The 17,006-nt window shown below is 48.9% G+C and overlaps 1 protein-coding gene across 1 annotated transcript in view; it reads right to left on the bottom strand.

Moving 5' to 3' along the window:
• Positions 1 to 17,006, bottom strand: part of Nos1 (nitric oxide synthase 1) — an 81,096-nt gene that overhangs the window by 51,970 nt on the left and 12,120 nt on the right. Inside the window, exons 2-3 of the mRNA XM_051176528.1 lie at positions 16,834 to 16,960; positions 1,957 to 2,085 (exon numbers count right to left, since the gene is read on the bottom strand). Coding sequence (XP_051032485.1) covers positions 1,957 to 2,085; positions 16,834 to 16,960 — 256 coding nt within the window. The remainder of the gene's footprint in view (positions 1 to 1,956; positions 2,086 to 16,833; positions 16,961 to 17,006) is intronic.

The raw sequence follows: 17,006 nt of genomic DNA, 5'->3' as shown, positions 1-17,006 counted from the left end.
TCTATGTATTATATGTCAACATATCTATATATTACCTATTATCTATATATTATCTACCATCTATAGATTATCATCTATGTATTATGTATTTACCTATCATCTATAAATTATCTATCATCAATCTATCAATCATCTATCTAGCTATCCTCTACCAATCTATCATCTGTCATCTACATACTACATATCTATCATCTGTATATTATCTATGATCTATCACCCACATATTACCTACATATTCATCTATCATCTATTAGTCTATGGTCTACCAATCAATTGCCTATTTTTTTATTTTTTATCAAATCTATCAATAATTTATCATGTCAATCATCTATAATATACTTATCACCTACTTATTATCTATTATCAATTATCAACCAACTACTTATATACCTGTCTGTCTACCTATCCTCTATCATCCCTCAGTTATTAACTCACTATTATCTATCTATCCATCATGTATCTCTCATCTATCTATCTATCTACCTTTCTATATCTATCATCTCTCCATTATCTATCATCTAGCTATCTATCTCTATCTCTCTCATCTACCTACCCATCATCTATCTATCTATCTGTCTATTTAATATATTTTTTTGTTTTGAGGCAGTGTCTCATATAACCCAGGCTGGCCTTAAACTCACAATGTACCTGAGGTTGGCCGTAAGTTCTTGACTTTCTGCCTTCACCTCTCAAGTGCTAAAAGTACAGGTGTGTGCCATTACACCCATTTCCAGAAAATCTTTTTAAATTCTGTGTTGATCAAAGAGAACTAATAATGGCATTGCCATTTTTCATCATCATCAGATCATTGCTGTCATCAATATTATTATTATTACTGAGATGGGGTCTCATATAGCCCAGGCCAGCCTATATGGCCAAGGCCAAGGATGACCTTTGGATTTCTGACTCTGCTGCCTCCACCTGAGTATAGAGATTACAGTCACGCAGTATCACACCACCTGTGTGCTGGTGCTTAGAGCCAGGGCTTTGCGCATGCTAGGCAAGCACCTCAACTGAGCACCACCCCAGCTCCTAAGAATGTGTCTGAACACACCCTATAGTTGAACGATGTCTAAGGTGGCCATAGCTCTCCCCTTCTGTGCTCACTCATTCCTTGTGGCGTGATTCTATAGCATCCCTCCTGAGATGCAGTTGGCCCCTCACCCCTGGTTGCTTTGGACCCACAGAATCTGGTAGGAGTGACCCTGGACCATGTCCAAGCCTGGGTCTCAAGAGTCTTGTGTGGTAATGGGAAATAAAGAGATCTTGCACTGTTCTGCAGCCCTGAGGACAAGCACAAGCTTGCTTGCTGGAAGAGGAGAGCCCACATAGGACAGAATCACCTCTGCCAGGGCCATCCTAGAGCAGCCTGGCCTGAGCTGCCCTCTTGGGTGACTGAAGGCAGATGACACAGACCCCATCAAATTTAACCACTTCTTGGTCAAGTCTTCAGAGCCACCTGGCTAGACCGTGAACTTTGAAGAAGCAACACATAACAGTTGTTTCCAGCCACTGAGTTGGAGGCCTGCTTGTTATGTTGCGCTAGCTGACAGATACAACACTCCTTTCAGAGGCTCATTTGAAAAACAAAGCAAAACAAAAATGGCAGGCAATGGGTTGGAGTGTTGAGTATTAAGAATGTGGTAAAGAACAGAGGCCACAGTGAGTAACAAAGGAAGGGTTGGTTGGATACCCCATCCGTGACCACACTGTAGGAGGCAAAGGATGTGTGAGGACCCTTAAATTCTGCTGGAAGCAAGATGCTCACACATAAAAACCCATCAGTGGGGCATCTAAGAGGTGAGAGGCAATGCCTGCAGACCAGACCCTCTGGCTGTCACAGTGTGGGTGGGGATTCTGGTCTCTCATGGGAATAGGATCCCATCGTCATGCACAGGACCACCCCCACACACAGATGTCCCTTCACTCTTGTGAGGTGTCAGTCCCAACACTCACCAATGTACTCTTAAGATGCAGTGTGTCAGTGAGGACCACGTCTGTCTCCCAGTTCTTGACCTTGAGGAACCGGGGGCCCCTGGAAGGGCTGCCGTTCTTGGTAGGGGACTGTTTCCCCGAGGCAGGCGGCTGTAGAGGAGAACGGAAGTGATCCATGACACAGGGCTTGGAGGGGCCATGATGTCTTATCTGAGACTTGCAGACTTTGCTCTTTTTAGGTCACCCACAGAGAGAAGGCCCCAGCTTTCTCTGAGTGCCAGGTGTGAGGCTGCCAGAAACCAACAGCTCTACTATGCAGAAGACACACCACAGCGTGGAAAAATGTTACGGGTTAAATCCTGGGGTAGGAGGCAGGAAATCATACATGATCATTTGGTGTCTGCTACAGACTCAAGACTATCTAGACTAGACTATACATTCTGGTATCTAGAATACCTCATAGAGACCCCGTGAATGTTAGGTGAATGAATAAACGACCGAGGGGAAACTAATACCCCTTGAAAAGTGACGGCCCTTAGAGGTGTAGAAGCCAGGTCAGCTGCTTGGTGGGGACACCCCCATGTGAGAGGCAAGCCAGGGAGGGAAAAATTCTGAGCGGTGTGACTCTCACATAGGCAAGTTCCAACACAAGTTCTCACAGCCACTTCTTATCTTAACTCAGTACTCCCGGCTAAACATACTCAGGGAACAGACATTGGCTACCTCAGCCTTGCGAAACAGGAGAGGGTATACAGATACAAAAATGTTACTGTTGCAGGTGGGGATAAGAACGCCAAGGAAGGGAGGGGTGGAGCCTGCGTGGAGCGGGAGAGGTGAGTGCAAGAGACTGTGGACAGGATGGGCTTGCTAAGTTCAAAGGACCAGGGGGCTGGGGCGCTGGCTCTGTTGGTAAACGACTCACGTTACAAGTCCACCGACCTGAGCTTGATTCCTGGAACCCATGTGAAAAACCCAGGCGTATCGATGTGAGGGGGAGAATAGGGATGGGGAGGTTAAAGGTCAAGCCCATGGTTCACGAGCTTGGAGGGGCTGAGGCAGGAGGACAGCCTGAGTCTCTGAAGATCCCCAAAGCTTTCCTTCCTCAGCAATGGGTGTCATCCAACCCATCTAGTGTCACTCTGGGTTGCTTGCACGTATGCCCTGGAGACTTGAGCGACAGCAGGAATCCCAGAGGGAGCCATAGACATGGTCCTCCCATCCGGATGGGAGGGAAGAGGCTCGGAGCGTGGCAGGGAATGAGGCCAAGCTGTAGGGTGTGGCTGCTTCTTCTAGCCCTCAGCACCGGGCAGCAGAGGAACAAGGTAACAGACTAATGGGAGAGCTGGTGGCACACCAGATGTCTTGCTGGGCTGCTGTATGCACTTGGCTTTGATGTTTTAGTCAGCCATCAGTGGCACTGGATGACCTGGGAGGGGTTATATGAGGACAGGAGTGTAGCAGACAGGGGCCCCTCGTACAGGACACAAATGGCTTTTCTGTGTGGGAACCAAGGTCTCGCACGCTCAGGGCCATGAGGCTGGGGGTAGGCATGTGTGGACTGAGGTGGCGGCCATACTCGGCCTTTCTTGGCTCTGTGTCTGCTGTGGGATAATGGAAGCTTCCAGGTGGGGGGATGCCTGCTCTACTTGGAGGCTTTCTACAGTGTGAGAAGAGACAGGGCAGCCACAGACATTGTGAAGATTTCCTGAACTCACGCTGCTAAGGGGTTTGTAGAAGCCCAAGAGAAAGGCCTGAGCACTCAGGCTCCAAGGAGGCTGAGGACCCCCATACAGGTGACAATGCTCACCCTGTAATTGGAAATTGGGTATGGCTCACTGACTGTCCCGAGGCAAGGGTCTGGGCTCTGTAGCCTGTGGGCTCAGTCAATGCCTGCCTGTGTGTTTCCGTACAGCACATTTTCCTATTTTTACACGGTTCAACATAAAAACCCAATCAAAAATAGTATTTTCATGTGTCATGAATGTTATGTGAAACTCAGTTTTCAGTGGTTTTCACTGGTCCCTTGTTGTCTGTTTCTTTTGTGAGGGCCTGGGACTGAACCCAGGCCCTCACACACACTTAGGTGAGTGTTCCCCACTGAGCTACATCTCCAGCCTTTGAGGCATTTCTGTTAAGTTTTCCAGACAGGCTTTACACTCAACTGTGTAGCCCAGGTTGACCCGGAACTTGTCATTCTCCTATCTCAGCCTCCTGAGTAGCTGGAGTCATGGGCCTCTGCTGTCAGGCCTGGCCGTTCATGGCTTCTTGTACCCTGTAGTATCAGTGTGTTGTGATTATGACAGAGTCCCAAAAGCCAAGGCTGCCTACAATTTTGCCACTGGCTTATTTTGCTCAAATGCCATTGGGTTGGAGATCTTTCCAGACTTTTCTAGGAAACAGCCCTGTGTGCCTTGCTTTCTCTTGTCATATGCTAAACACCTTCACAGCGCTTGGCAAGACTGCAGGTGGGCTTTGTGCTTCTCTCTCTCTCTCCGTCTCTCTGTCTGTCTCTCTGTCTCTGTCTGTCTGTCTGTCTCTCTCTCTCTGTGTAGAGGTCAGTGCTCAACCTTGGGTGTTATCTCAGGCACTATGCACCTTATTTTGAAACAGGGTCTTCTACCGGCCAGGAGCCCACAAGCAGCATGGACTAGCCAGCCTGTGAGCCACAGGGGTCCTCCCTTCTCCATTTCTCCAAGTGTAAGTTACAAGTCCAAGTTACAAGCGCCATGTCTGCCCTTAGCATCCTTGAAACCATGGAGTGGACTAAATGCACAGTCAAGGACTCTGGTCAGGTCTTGATTTATGGGGCACAGAGAATCATGAAGATGCTTGGCTTGAGTGAGTGGTCTGATGGAAGCCAGGGGCTAGTGCCCAGATTTTTTCATGGGGTCACAACCTGACAGACCCACTGTAAAGTGAAAATATCATGAGAAGAAAATTCACTATGACACCTAACCCATGGGGTATCCCGGCTCAGTAGCGAAGCTCATGGTAGAGTCCTGGGTGTTTCTTCTAGTGATTTCTCACTGACAGGGAGCTAAGATTGGGCTGCATATTCCTGAAAAACCTGAAGTACAATCTCTGTGGAATAAATATTGCTTTCTCACCAATGCTAAGGATTTCAAGGATTGTGGGAGGGAGGGAGGGAGGAGAGAGGGAGGGCTGAGAGTCTTAAAGATGCTTTCTCAACAATGTGGTGATGGGGGCGGCACAGCTGGATGGTAAATCTTCTGGAAGTGGAGCAGGAAGAAGGGAGCTGGGCTGAGTCTGGTGTACAAGACCAGCAACTGAGAGTCTGGGGTGTGAGAAGTCAGCTTGGTGGCTTTCTGTCTGGGTTGCAGACATTCTGAAAAGTTGATGACACACTAGCAGACACCGACAGGCATGGGGGCGAGTGTGGGAGCTGGAGGGAGGGAGGAAGATGTCAAAGCAGGGGCCAGGGACCTGGTGTTCCCAGTAGTTGTGTCCCCTCAAATCCTTACATCGATGTCTCAAAGCTCAGTACCTTTGAATGTGACTGTGATGGTGAATCTTGTCCGGCATTTGAGAGTATCTAGAATCACTATGGAGACAGACTCCTGGGTGTGTCAGTAGGAGAGTTTCCAGATTAAGTTCATTGAGGTGAGAAGATCGCCCCCCCCAAACTGTGAGTGTCACTATCCTATGGCCTGGGGTCTTGGGACTGAAAACAGGGGAAGGTGAGCTGAGCCCCAGCATTCATCTCTCTCTGCTCCAAGACTGTGGATACAATGCCGCTGACTGTGGATACAATGTCACTGACTGTGGATACAATGTCACTGACTGTGGATACAATGTCACTGACTGTGGATACAATGCCACTGACTGTGGATACAATGTCGCTGACTGTGGATACAATGCCACTGACTGTGGATACAATGTCGCTGACTGTGGATACAATGCCGCTGACTGTGGATACAATGTCACTGACTGTGGATACAATGCCACTGACTGTGGATACAATGTTGCTGACTGTGGATACAATGCCACTGACTGTGGATACAATGTCACTGACTGTGGATACAATGTTGCTGACTGTGGATACAATGTCACTGACTGTGGATACAATGTCACCTGTTACCTCAAGCTCCTGTGGCCATGCTTTCCCCTCCACCCACCAACAGTGAGCCAGGGTCATCAACCTTCCTTCCATATGATGCTTTTGCTGAGTATTTTGTCACAGTAACAAGAAAAAAAAATTGAAACAGTTTCCCAGCTGAAGACAGGGTCTCTATGAAGGTAACAAGTTAGGATGTCATCACCGCGTAATCCTTGACACTACATGGCTGACATCACGTAGAAAAGGGGAATTCAGGGACAGACACTCCCCAACCCAGACAGAAAGCCTTGTGATCATGAAACCGGCTGTAGCCATTCTGCCCACACTTGACTTCGGGCTCTCTCTGTCGTAACTGTGACACAAAGCACCAGGTTGTCAGCCCTGGAGCTGATCCCAAGTTTGTGCAGTCAGCCAGCATCTCCGTTCTTTCCTGTTGGCACCAGCCATGGCCACTCTGTGACAGCCCTGTGTCAACCTGCCTCCTCTGGACTTGTCCTGAAATGAGGACAGCAAGCTGGGGCCAAGCTGGGCATCAGGCCATCACACCACGGGGGCTAGACGCCGCCTACTGTGATCTTCCTGCAACCCTGGGCAACGCCTGCTCCAACCTGTGGGGACTACTTCTTCAGGAGAGCCAGCCTAACCCAGTTATGGGCTCTGGTGATGCAGCATCCATGCTGTGGGCAAATTGTTGCTTGGAGGATGGAACCTACTGGGCTTTGGTCTTGGGGAATGCTTTCTGTGGGGGTACTCACAGGGCTGGTCTCCCAAGTGATCTGGTCCCTGCAGCGACCCTATGGGCTCCTGCAACTGCTCACCCTCTTCCCTCTCACCATTGTATCATGTTCCAGTCCGTGGAGGTGGGGAGGACGAGTACCCAGGAAGTAGACCCGTTTCAGTGTGAGAGAGGGGAGGCAGCTTCGACCCCTGAGATGAAGAGGCCTTAAACTGGAATGTGAGCCAGGGAGGAATGACTCAGTTTCTGAAGAGCTAGCTGTGCAAGCCTGAGGACCCAAGTTCGGATTCCCAGCACCCATGGAAAAAGCCAGCATTTGGACAGAGGGAAGATGGATCCCTGGTGCACTCTGGCTAGTTGGTCCAGTCAAAACAGGTTCAGCGAGAGTTCCAGCTCAGAAACTCAGGTAGAGTCAGCACTAACTGGATTTTGGGCTTATAAAAAAAAAAAATCCACAAAGGACATGAAGTTTGGAAGAAGACAGAGGGAATATTGGGGTAGGGAGAGTGAGGGGGGGGTCAGAGGGAAGGGATGCAGGATGGATACGACCAAAATGTATTATATACGTACATGAAATTTTTAAGAATAATAGAGAATGATGGAGGGTGAAACCTGGCATTGACTTCTGACCTACACAACCACACAAATACACATACATATGCATTACACACTAGTACCTGCATACGTGTGCACCTGCACACAATGCACCTGCACATTTGTGCACCTGTACATGTACTCCCCCAAAAGCTAGGAAACTCACATTGACCCCCATTTTGGAGAGACTGCTGCATAGTTGCATGTTCTTAGATAACCCAGTGGCCATACCAGAATGGCTATGTACCCAAGAAGTTAATTATAATAACGAACCTGTGGCTTGTTTCCACTGAGTCTTGTCCTGCATGTGAACTTGCTAAACACACATGGTTTTAGATTTTCAAAAGTAAAAGAAGGAATGAAGGGAGGGTTCTCTAGAACTGTCTGGATCTCTGTTGGGAGGCGAAGGGGTCTCAGCTATCAGTTGGGGAAGGGGTGGCCAGCTCAGCCTGAGCTAGGGTTGTGGGAAAAGGATTTTGATAGAGAGCCACAGAGTGACTCAGCAATCAGAGACTTCTTCCTGGTTCCCCAACAAATGCCATGGCCTTGGTAGGTGGGACAGCCTGCACTGTGCATACTTGCTATGGAAATAAACGGTTAGTAGAATATGTGGAAGTTCCCACAGGGCCGAACCCAAACATTGGTCTAAGGCATTCAAACCCCATTTCCTGGCTCCATCCTGGATCTGACTCCCAGATAGCAGGTCTTGGTGTCTTGGTGTGCAAATGAGGTATGTGTGTTTGTGTGCGCGTGCATGCATGTACAAATGAGAGTATATATGTGTGCATATATATGCACATGTGTGCAAGTGTGTCATATCCCTACTTATTTGTACACATGTATGTAGAGGCCAGAAGTCCCTACTGGGTGTTTTCCTCAATAGCTCTCTCACTGAACATAGAGCTTGCTGGTTGGTTAGAACAGCTAGACAGTGAGCTCTAGGAATTCACCTGTTTCTGACTCCCCAGTACTGGGTTACAGGTGTTTTACTGTTACCTGGCTTTTTACCTGGATGCTGGGTATTTAAACTTGGATTCCAACTCATGCTTGTGTAGCAAGCATTTTCCTGTTGGAGCCATCTCCCCAGAGTTTGTGATTAAACTTTGATTAAAGAACCTATGAGGACCAGGGGTCACCAAACAGACTGCTTCAATAGAGGAAAGAAGGCCCACTGGCCTCCCGAGATGTCAGCCAGAACAGAGCCAATGGCCTCTCCCAGGCCAGCTGGGTGGACTATGTGGGTCATGTGGGTACACAAGTCACCGGCAACCCCCACCCCAATGACACAATACAACGGCTGCTGTAAGTGTCTACCTCTAGCTTGCTTTAGGAGTGATGCTTCCAGAAGTAACTCCGTCTTAAATGTGGCCACACTCAGTGTCACCTGTTTTGAGTAATCTCTTGTAAAAATGCCTATTTGGTGCCCAGCAGGGCCCAACCCATGCCCATCTACCAAGTCCCCAGTTGTCACTGACAGATGATATAACCACGGGGCGGAGAGGCCAGGTGTCTGTTTAACGAGGCACAGGTAACAGGGCTGGCAGTGTGTACGTAGAGACTGGTCCCCAGGAGACACAGGTCCTGGGTGTGAGTGACAGACGGGATGCTGATAAAAGAGAGAGTTGTCGTTTCTCAAGCCCAGACTCATGTGTGTGATGGAGTAATCAGCCAAGCTCAGGCTGCCAGGCATGGTGGCAGGTACCGTTACCCACTGAGCTACCTCATCAGTCCTTGCCCCTGGCTTTAGGGAAAAGTTTTTCATTTTTCTTCTTCGCAATGATGTTTGCGGCGGGCCTGGTGGTCATGGCCTTCACTGTGTGGAGGTGTGCAGTGTCCATTCCTCGATTCGTTGGTTGGGTTATTTACTATAAGAAATGATGACTTTATTTTCTGGCCACGTATGCCACTCCAGGCCCTGTTAAGCTGTGGGTGGGCTCTGAGATGGTGGGACTGTGGAACCATGGTCACATGACCTTTCTAAAACTCACCAGTCCTCGCCGAGACGCTAAATCCCCATGCCTCAGTTTCCCCAACTATAATATAAGGCCAACAGAGGTGGTGTGTGTGTGTGTGTTGCATACACATGAGTGTACAGATCACATGTGTGTGCCTGAAGAGGCGAGGACAGGATACAGGGCATTGGGTGTCTTTCCCGAATCACTCTCTGCTTCGTCCCTTAAAGCAGGGTCTCACGCTGAGCCTGAGGCTCACCACATTGCTTAGCTGGCTGACCAGAAAATTCTTGAGATCCCCCTGTTCCCATCCCCAAATGCTGGGGTTCATAGGCATGTGTAGCCGAGTCTAGCTTTTTAGGGGGTTCTAGATTTGAACTCAGGCCCTCATGCTTGTTCAGCAAGTACTCCTGTCCACCGAGCCATCTTGCCAGCCCAGCTTCCTATGTAGTTTAAGTTATCTCTAGAAACATTACCCAAGAAGCTTTAGGTCTGGGGTAATAAAAGACCTAGTCTACATGGCTCGGTGTAGAAGCAGTGTTGTGAGTAATTTTGGTCTGTGCTCTAGTGTGTCTGTGGATACCGAGTCAAGGCATCTGCGGTGCAGACTGTATTACCCTGGGTAGGACCGGGGATGGAAAGTGATGGCGATCCTAGAGTACTCGGCAGAGCACTGACAATGCTCAGTAAGTGCCAGGCACAGCTGCTGTGGTTACCACCGTTATTCCATAGGCTAACCCAACTCATCCACCCAGGAGGCAATGAGCCCTTGTGATGAGGGGAGGTCTCAGCTCTATGCTAACTAGTCATCTGATGCAATCACCAGTGAGGACTGGACCATCCTACCCCTGTACTATGGCCAGGAAACCCTTGGCTATAATGGCTGCACATCCCATGGCGGTGGTGTTAACTACCATGGTGGATACTTTATTTTGACATCACTAACAAGCCTGGGTCAGGGCTGACTGAGGACCCCATGGGCTGGAGGCTGCTCTGTCCCTCTGCTGCCCAGGCCCACAGGGCTGCTGTTCCTCCACCATTCAACAGAGCAGGCCCAGGTCTCCCCTGCAGACTAGGGAGTATGGGTGCAGAAGCCTGTCCCCTCCTGCCTTGTACTTTGGCACTCAGAGTCTGAGGTGCTGGTACTTGCATCACAATGGATTCTGAGATTATGAAAGCAGCCAGGAATCCCTGGATCCCCAGGGAGAGGAAATACCAGCTCCCAGAGAGATAAGGGGCAGGGAGGGGGGTCACAAGAAATGCCACCGGATTGACTAAGTAATCCCTTCAACCAGTAGGAGGCTGGAGACAGGATGTGGTGCTGGAGAGAGGGGCAGACCCCAGAGGAGTAGCCACTGCCAGCCTGGAGCTTCCTCTTCTAGCTCCACACCCTGATCTGCCAAGATATGAGCAAGCAGCCTCACCCTCCTGCCATGGCTGCAGCCAAGATGGCTCCCACCTCTGTCCTTCCTGCCACGGTGGACTGGTACCCCCTGAACTGTGTAACTGAAATAATCTCTCCTCCCTAAAACTGCCTGGGTCAGACATCCTGTCACAGTAGAGAGAAGGGAACCTATGGAAGGGACAAGCAGCAGGTCTCACATTACTTATCTGCTGTAACATTTTATATATGATGATGATCACGGAAGGGTCTTAGCATGGTGCCTCAGGTGCCGTGAGCAGAGAGTCTCAGAAATGCAAAGCCACAGCTTGTCAGACATAATCACTTGTTTTTACCAGGAAACTTTATGCTGGGCAAACTCTTACTTGACCTTCAAAGCTCAGGTGTAGCATTACCTCTTGGGGTAAGCCTCTCATGATGTCTGATGAGCTACACATGTTCCCACAGCACCCTGTTTAACACCTTCCCACCTTCCATCTTGGGGCCAGATGCAATTTGTGCTGAGGATGTGCAAGATGAGGTCCACTGAGGTATCGCCAAAGACTAGAAACAACAGGCTCTCTGGTCCTCCTCACAGATTCCCCAGACTGCCAGCAACAGAAATCTCCACTATATAGAAACGAACAACTCGGCTTTCCAAGACTGGTTTAAGCTTGGCACCAGTGTGCCAGGCTCTCCAAATTTAAACAAACACGAGCCCCCCAAGGACGGTGGCAATCCTTTCTGGCACAAGAGATTGCCTTATTATTTCTTTGAAAAGTAGAGTGCTCTAGGTTAGTAAGTTCTTTCTCATGTCTAGCCTGTATCCTCCTTGCTTCCTTCATAACCTGTGCCTCTTTGCCCAGTTCCAGGGAAGGGGACTACAGCCAGTTGCTCCCCTCCCTAGTCACCAGTCTCTTCCAGACTTGGGAAGCAGACAGTGAGGTCCCTTTGTGCAGCGAACAGTGCTGCCTAAGTAGCAGGTGAAAATCAGCATTGCAGAGACCCACTGGTGGCCAAAATGCAGAGAACACTGGACCCTGGGATGCTCAATCCCAGCCAATGCATGTGTAACACATCCCTCCACCTAACCCTTGGGGAACATCACCAAAGAGAGGTGGAAAGATTCTAAGAGCCAGGGGACCACGGCATCTCCCGTGAGACTGTGTCTTCTAGACATGACATGGAGGCTGCACCCCGGAACCCCAACTGTATGGCTGCCTAAATGACACCTGCATAGTGACAGTACAGTTGACCTGCCCATGTGGATGGGGGGAAATCTCACAAGGTCCCGCCCCTACATGAGGAGCTGCAGGCAACTCATAGCTAGCTGCCAAGAGAGGGAGACCGTCTTCTCCAGGGACGATCCCCAACAGGTGATTTAGTCAGCCCTAAACTTGTGTACCTATGAGCAACAGTTTGTATTTACACACACACACACACACACACACACACACACACACACACACACCTAGAATGACTAAAGAAGAGATCATAAATGTGAATGGGAGTGGGGGAGAGAGAGGAAGTCCAAGCGGGAAGAAGAAGGGCAGGGAATGATATAAACACATCACTCCTGTTTGAAATTCTCAAAAAACAAAAATTGTTGGTTAAAGTATGAAAGAGAAAAGCAAACTGCTTTGGGGAAGAAGGAGGCGTGCTTTAGCAATGCGATAGCTCTGCGCAGCCTCTGGGAAGGTGGGTGTGGGAGACAATCCACATCAGACAAGACCAGTTCTCTGTTGACTTGCTCCCATGAAGGCCTTGGGGGCAGGGATGAGATGAACCAAGAGCTGCCCCCTTATCTCTGGAGCTGGCAAATGTATCCTAAACATGGGTCTCAAGGAATGTCTTGATCACCGTCTTGAGGATTGAACACAGAACCAAGTGAGTGCTGAGAAAGCACCCTATTACATCAGTTATATCCACAGTGCTTCTTTCCCCTTTCCTGAGAAAGGTCTCACTATGTAGCCCAGGCTACCCTTGAACCTGCAACCCTCCTACCTCAGCCTCTTGAGTGCTGGGGCGACAGACTGACACCAGTTCCTTCCAGCTCTATTTCTAAAGGCAACGTGGAGCCTGGCTTCACAGTCAATGGATCTGGGAAGATCGTGTAGACCAATTGTTTGGGGTTTTTGGTCACAGGTTGTGCGGAGTATCTGATGTGAGGGGTAGAGTGGACCCAACTCCTCACTGCTGGTCTCTGGACCAGTCAGCACCCACCCCATCCCCCATTGCCACACTGGCTAAGAAGGCCACCCCCAAATCACTGCTGCCATGTTCTCTGCACTGAGCTCTACCCCTCTAACTATAAGATCAAGGTGATTATTTTGCAAACTGCCACTTCAAACAAGGTGAACAGCATGAAAGAAAGTGCTCACAGCCTTCCCTTACTCAGACTTAGACAAGGATTTCCAGTTATTTCTAGAAAAGTCAAGAATGCTTCTGTTTCTTTCCCAAACTTCCCCTTCAGCCAAACCTGAAGGCTACCACCAACAGGGGATTACAAACTCCAATGGCAAGCCAGCAAAGTAAGCTGGCAATTTCAAAACACTGCTCAGGCTATCCAGTGAGTTAAAGGTCAGAGGGGTTAATTTATCGACATTTCACCTAAAACAATTATTTTAAAGAATGGGGAGGGTCTGGATAGCTCAGAAGCCAAGAGTAGGCAACACACTTGCAGAGGACTCATGATGTTGGCAAGCTCATAACTGCCTATAATTCCAGTTTCGGGGCGGGGGGGGGATATGACACTTTCTTCTGAACTCTGTAGACACCCGAACTCATGTGTACAATACCCACACACATATACTCATAACTAAGACAATAAGAAAGGAATCTTAGAAAAATGCAGAAGGATGGAGATATAGCTCAAGGGTAGAACACCTGTCCTAGCATGTAGAGGCTGTGGGCCATCCTAGCACCCTGCAATAAAACCAAACAACAGCAGTAACAACAAATGGATACAAACTTTTTTATCTCCTATCCTAACTGTAACAATAAAACTAACAGGATCCGTGTAAAACCAAACAACAGCAGTAACAACAAATGGATACAAACTTTTTTTTATCTCCTATCCTAACTGTAACAATAAAACTAACAGGATCCATGTGCTAATAAATGGCAATGGGTACTTAGTCTCAGTCTTGCTGAGAGGGTGACAGCGGTGGGTGGCAGGGGCTACCCCTAAGTGGAGAGTCTTATATAGACTGCCATTCTTCTCTGGCGGTTTGAATAAGAACGGTCACCACAGGATCATCTATTTGAATACATAGTTACCAGGGAAGCAGAACTTGGAAAGGATTAGAAGGATCAGGAGGTATGTCCTTAGAGGAAGTATGTCACTGGAGATGGGCTTTGAGTTTTCAGAAGCCCATGCCAAGCCCAGAGTCTCTCTCTCTCTCTCTCTCTCTCTCTCTCTCTCTGCCTCTCTCTCTCTCTCTCCCCTTTCCTTCCTCCCTCCCCCCCTCTCTCTCATCTCTCTCTCTGTCTCTCTCTCTGGATTGGGGTGTAGCTCTCGGCTACTGTTCCGGTGTGTGCCTTTGCGCCGCACGTTCCCCGCCATGATGAAATTGGACTAAACCTCTGAAAGTGTAATCAAGCCCCTAGTTAAATACTCTCTTTCGTAAGTGTTGCCTTGGTGACGGTGCCTCTTTACAGCAACAGAACGGTGACTAAGACACTCCTTAATAAGATAGGCTCACATATGGCTAGATAGTGTTATGTTTTGAAGAAGAAACATCACTAGGCTTGTGCAAAACTCTGAAACATTGGCAATAAATAAAAAAAAATTAGACTACTCTCTTAGGAAAACAGACTGTACACCTGACAAACGGTGGCCGAGCCTGAGTCTGGCTGAGATGCCACTTCCTGTCTGTCTTAGTCTAGGGGAGGTTGTCAGCACACATGGCTTTATTTTTAATAAAGAAAGGAATGATAAACCAGTGTAATGGTGCACACCTGTAGCCCAGCAGTTGGGAGGCAGTGGGGGAGATCCACAAGTTCAAGGCCAGCCTAGGCTACACTTTAAAAACACCAAGGGCTGGTGATACAGCTCAGGGTACAGTGCTTTGTACTTGATGCCAAGCCCCAGGTTCCACTCTCAGGACCACCCTCTTCTACAACAAAAAGAAATTATGAAGGAATTTTAAAAGACCATAGTCATGCCAGGCAGTGGTGGCACAAGCCTTTAGTCCCAGCACTTGGGAGGCAGAGGCAGGTGGATCTCTGTGAGTTTGAGACCAGTCTGGTCTTCAAAGAGAGTTCCAGGACAGGCTTCAAACCTACAGAGAAACCCTGTCTCAAAAAACAAAGACCATAGTCATTCATTTTCTTGTCCGTGAACAAGAATGTGGCTCTCGGTTTGTTTTTGTTTTGCTGGGGTGGACACAGCACCCACCTCCTTCTCAACCACTGAGCCCGCCACACTCCAATATGGCTTTGATTTTTGAGGACATTCCTGGGTGTCACGGGCTGCGGGAGAGTCAGCCAGAGGGATTGTGGAATTCCCCAAACCCCCCTTTTCCTCCTTAGCCATCAGCCACTTTCGCTGTGGCTCAGGCTTGGTTCACTGGCCTCTGAAGTCCTGTGGAAAGGCTTGGAGTCCTAGCTCAGAGGGGCTGTGGGTAGGTGCCTAGAAAAGGGGGTACAGCTCCCCGCTTCCAGACTGCCCATGAGCCACCGCACTCCTGCTGCTGTGGGGTGAGGATGATTGGTAAGAGACACGGGCTCTTTCCAAGGGTCACTCTGGCCTGGCCTGTCGGCTGCCTGGGCAAGAAAGAAGTGGCTGCTGGTCTCCCGCCAAGCCGAGGCAGTCTTAGAAAGGGATAGAAGGGAGGGATGGTGACTCAGCTGTCAGCACACATCTCAGCAGATTGGCAAGTCCTGAAATACTTGGTAACAGATGGAGCTGGCGAGGCTGTGGGCAAACAGCCCCCTGCTCCCGCCACTTATCTGGTAAGATGGGTACAGCCACTGGGCTGTAAATGGAAATGACTTTTGTCTCAACTTTAACACTTCTAGGAATTTTTTTCCTTCCTAAGTCTACTCACGTACCAAATGAGGCATCTATACAATGCCACACGGGTCAGCACTGTCACAGCCAAAGAGTGGCCATAGCACCAAGTGTCCATTATGAAGAACTTACTCAATAGAGTTGGCATAGCCTCACGGTGGAGTACTATACAGCTGTGAAAAAGAACCAGGCCCTCTGTGCTGGCTGTGACACAAGCTAAAGCCATCAGAAAGGAGGGACCCGTAGTTAAGTAAATGCCTCAAAACGATTGGGTTGTAGGGAAGCCTGTTGGGCGTTGTCTTAATCAGTGACTGACATGGAATGGCCCAGCCCACGGTGGGTGGGGCCATCCCTCAGCTGGTGGTCCTGGGTTCTATAGGAAATCAGGCTGAGCAAGCCATGGGAAGCAAGCTAGTAAACAGCACCCTCCATGGCCTCTGCATCAGCTTCTGCCTCCAGGTTCCTGCCCTGTTTGAGTTCCTGTCCTGACTGCCTTCAACAACAGATTCTTACCTGGAAGCTATAAAGTGAGACAAACACTCTCCTCCCCAAGTTGCTTTTGGTCATGGCGTTTATCACACCAAAGGAAATCTTAATTGAGACTCCCCCCTCCCTTTACCTTCTCACAGGGACTTGTCCCCTACACTTGCTAATACCCGAAAGAGCAAAGCCAAGTGCAGATACGCTTGCATTTGTTACAAAGGTATGAAAGTAACACAGGTGTCATTTGTCTGTTTGTACATGAGATGTTAGAAAGCACAAAAAACAACCAATACTGTTAGTCTCTGCAGTTGGCATTAGGAGGGGAAAAGGTATTAGTGAGGTTATCTGGTGGCTTTAGATTTTTTTGCTTACATTTTTAGAAATATCTTTAGATTTAAAAATTTATAAAAAATATTTAGAGTTTTATAGTTTCCACGTCTTTGAAACAGGGACCGCGAGTCCCCTCCCTGGTGGTAACGGGATGTAAAATTCGGAAAAGTGCCAAGTTCCCAAACACTCACAAACATGACACATCCAGACTTGAAGCTGCTCTTCCCACCCCAGCCCTCTTGGCTTAGCATCCCTGCCAATGGCTCTGGGATCCCAGGTCCCCTTCCCCTCTCTCACCCGCAAGGAAGTGTGGGAAGGCAGGGCACTTACCTGCTCCTTCTCTGAATATGGGTTGTTGAGGACCACGGGGACGTTGCCCTTCCCCCACAGGTCATTGAAGACTCGGTCATTCTCACTGCCCAGGGGCAGAGCTTTGTGCAGCTTGCAGTCCGGTTCTCTGAAAGGCAGGGGAGGGGAGGGGAGGGTGAGGGAGAGTGACAACA

This window comes from Phodopus roborovskii, unplaced genomic scaffold (genome assembly GCF_943737965.1).
Source record: "Phodopus roborovskii unplaced genomic scaffold, PHOROB, whole genome shotgun sequence".
Classification (NCBI taxonomy): domain Eukaryota; kingdom Metazoa; phylum Chordata; class Mammalia; order Rodentia; family Cricetidae; genus Phodopus; species Phodopus roborovskii.
This window is presented reverse-complemented; position numbering and strand designations above follow the sequence as displayed.